Source organism: Triplophysa dalaica, chromosome 6 (genome assembly GCF_015846415.1).
Source record: "Triplophysa dalaica isolate WHDGS20190420 chromosome 6, ASM1584641v1, whole genome shotgun sequence".
NCBI classification, from domain to species: Eukaryota; Metazoa; Chordata; class Actinopteri; order Cypriniformes; family Nemacheilidae; genus Triplophysa; species Triplophysa dalaica.
In genome coordinates, this window is record NC_079547.1 from 10906677 (window position 1) to 10910018 (window position 3342).

At 47.3% G+C, this 3342-nt stretch overlaps 1 protein-coding gene across 1 annotated transcript; it reads left to right on the forward strand.

Moving 5' to 3' along the window:
• Positions 1-445: 445 nt before the first annotated feature.
• Positions 446-3055, forward strand: LOC130424980 (zinc finger BED domain-containing protein 5-like). The gene is made up of 2 exons (XM_056751008.1): positions 446-2071; positions 2723-3055. Exons 1-2 carry the CDS (start codon positions 677-679, stop codon positions 3053-3055), a joined length of 1728 nt encoding a protein of 575 aa, XP_056606986.1. The 5' UTR covers positions 446-676.
• Positions 3056-3342: the final 287 nt, after the last annotated feature.

Genomic DNA, 3342 nt, shown 5'->3' on the forward strand with positions numbered 1-3342 from the left:
TTAGATCAAATCTCAGCCCTTGCCAGTATTTTTTTTTAACTGCTAGGCAGTAGCTACACTTAGCTAAAACAACCCACACGACTAAGACACACACACACACACTACAATCTTTAAGTATTCAAATAAAATCTGAATTGTCTGCAAAATAATTATTTTGTTCGTTTAATTAAAGATCGTCCCTAAGTCCCGATTGATTAGCCCCTGATACGTCTCTCAACACAGCCACACACACAGTTACATATTGCCTAAACTTTATTTAAAACACATAACAAAAATGGAGAAATTTCTTGTGTGGACCAACAAGCCAACCGACGCACCACCAGCTGCAAAAAAGCTTAGAAGGTACGATGAAGCATACCTGCAGTTTGGGTTTACAGTTACGGCTGATCTGAGACCTCAGTGTGTCGTGTGTGCCGAGGTGCTGGCAAACGGCAGTATGAAGCCCTGCAAATTAAAAAGGCACCTCGAAACAAAGCATCCTGGCATTAAAAATAAGCCAGCTGAATATTTTAAAAGAAAGCTTGATGGCCTCCATCAGCAACAGGCAACCATTTCAGTGCACAGCACTGTGTCTAAACAGTGTTTGGAGGCATCGTATGTAGTGGCCAAAAGAATCGGTAAACTGGGTAAACCGCATACAATCGCAGAGACTCTCATTTTGCCGGCAGCGCAAGACATGTGCAGAATAATGATAGGCGATAGTGCAGCAGCCAAACTCGGTGCAGTACCACTGTCCAATGACACAGTCGCTAGGAGAATTGTAGACATGTCCAATGATATCAGAGAGCAACTGATCGAGTTTGTAAAAAAGAGTCCTTACTACGCGCTGCAGCTGGACGAATCCACTGATATTGCTGGGCAGGCACAGCTCCTCACCTATGTCAGGTATCTACGGGACAAGGCGATTGAGGAGGATGTACTGTTTTGCCGGCCTCTTCAGTTGCACACTACAGGAGAAGCCATTTTCAATGTCCTTAATATTTTTATCCTTGAAAATGGTTTGGCTTGGGACCGATGCGTTGGCCTATGCACGGATGGTGCGCAAGCAATGACGGGGCGTGAGCGTGGCCTAGCTGGTCGAGTTCAGCAAGTAGCTCCACTTGTGAAATGGACACATTGCATGGTCCATCGCGAAGCACTAGCTGCTAAAAAAATGCCGGTTCTTTTTGACTCCGTGCTGAACCAATACGTGAAAATGATAAATCTTATCAAATCACGGCCGTTAAACTCTCGCTTGTTTGGGGTCCTCTGCCAGGAGATGGGGTCAGGGCACGAACAGCTGCTTCTGCACACTGAAGTTCGCTGGCTCTCCAGGGGGCGGGTGCTACAGCGGTTGTATGAGCTTCGAGAGGAGGTGAAGTGGTTTTTGACAGAAATCAAATCAGATCTGGCGAAGCATCTGGAAGACACTATGTGGCTTGCGTCTCTGTCCTATTTGGTCGATATATTTGACCGCTTGAATGGCCTCAACCTGTCTTTGCAAGGCCGCGGAACTCATATTTTGATCCTTGCAGACAAAGTGCACGCCTTCACACAAAAACTAGACCTCTGGCATGGCCGCATCAGTCAAGGGAACTGCGACATGTTTCCCAGCCTTGCAGACTTTATCACTGATGCAGGCACGTCACACGATTTCTCATCCCTATTTCAATCAGCGTCTGAGCACCTGTCAGCAATGAGAAAACAATTTGCGACGTACTTTAAAGAGGATTATCGCTCTTTTGCGTGGGTTCGAGATCCGTTTGTGTGCACAGCAAACGAGCTATCAATTGATATGCAGGAACAGCTTATTGAGCTGAAGAGTGACAGTAGACTGAAGGAACTCTTTAACCCCTGCCCTCTTTCATCATTCTGGGCAGCATTGATGCAGGAATATCCTGAACTCTGTGACGTCGCCATGAAGATTCTCCTTCCTTTCGCGTCGACATATCTGTGTGAGGCAGGATTCTCAAAAATGACTGCACTCAAAACGAAATACCGCAATCGTGCACAAATCGAGGATGATCTGAGACTATGTTTATCAAACATTGAGCCAAGAATTGGGGATCTTTGCAAGGCAAAGCAGGCTCAGGTCTCGCATTAACATCACGTACCTGCAAGCTTCTGTTACAAAATGCAGATGATACCTACTATTAGGCCTAGTAATAATAACCATAATAAAGCATACATTAATATCAGAGGTCTGGTGCAAATTCCCAATTATAGCAATAGCCTAGTAATGATAATAGGCCTATACTGATGATAATAATAATAATAACAACAACAACAACAATAAAGCATTTAACCTCATATAATTATATAGCAATAGCCTAGTAATGATGATAGGCGTACTACTACTCATAATAATAATAATAATGTCTGCAAGCTCACATTAGAAGTCTGGTTCTACTGCCAATTATAACAATAGCCTAGTAATGATAATAGGCCTACCTACAGCTACTGATGATAATAATAATAATAATGTGGGCCTAAAGATAATAGCCGGCCGGCCATCCATCCTTCCATCCATCCAAGGTTGTGTGGTGTGGGGGGGGGGGGGGCGCTGGGGCCCCAACTGCAATGAAGCAGCTTTGGGGGGCCCAGCTTGCAAAAGGTTGAGAACCCCTGGTCTGCAGGGTTTCCACCTTGAGTTGAGCGACCAGAGGCCCAGGATGGCGGACGAAGATTGCCAGCAGTCCGGCCTCCTGTTACGCCTGTCTTTGTGGGTGCCCCTTGGGCCCAGAAGTATGGAGGACCAGGATCAGAATTGAGTTTGACAGACTGGAAGGCTCAGGTAGAGAACCTGGCGGGACTACAGGGGCTGAGTGCCTCGCAGAAGACTCAGTTTGTGGTGAATTCACTCGAAGGCAAGGCTAAAAGGGAAGTACAAGCCGCGCCTGAAGCAACCCGAGGCACTGCCCAAGCAATCTTCGATTTCCAGGTCGGGCAGTACAGTGACGCCACCCCGGTGGCCGTCCTGAGAGCCCAGTTCTTTAATTGTAAACAAGGACCCAGGCAGACCCTGCGGGCTTTTGCCTTACGATTACGGGAGCAGTTTGCTAGGTTGAAGGGGTGACGTGATCATGGCTTGGGGGTAGAAGATATCTTGTTGCGGGATCAGTACCTCTTGGGACTCCGCGAGGGGCCCATCCGGCAGAGTTTATTCCTACAGCTTCGCCGGGACCATGGGCTGACGTTCGAAGGTCTGCGGCGAGAGGCCTTGGCCCTGGAGCTGGACCATGCAGAGACGGTTGATCCTTCCATGTGTATGAGCACTAGTGGGATTTCTGCCCCTACACCTTCAGAAGTCTCCGATTGAAGGAGACCCTATGGACGGAGCTTATGAATGACGTTTGAGAGCAA

What these genes read in the sequence shown, in the direction of transcription:
- LOC130424980 (XM_056751008.1), top strand. Translation starts at nt 677, where the DNA reads ATGTGCAGAATAATGATAGGCGATAGTGCAGCAGCCAAACTCGGTGCA. An exon ending in GCAAGGCAAAGCAGGCTCAG is followed by an intron (nt 2,072 to 2,722) that starts GTCTCGCATTAA and finishes CCTTGGGCCCAG; the next exon opens with AAGTATGGAGGACCAGGATC.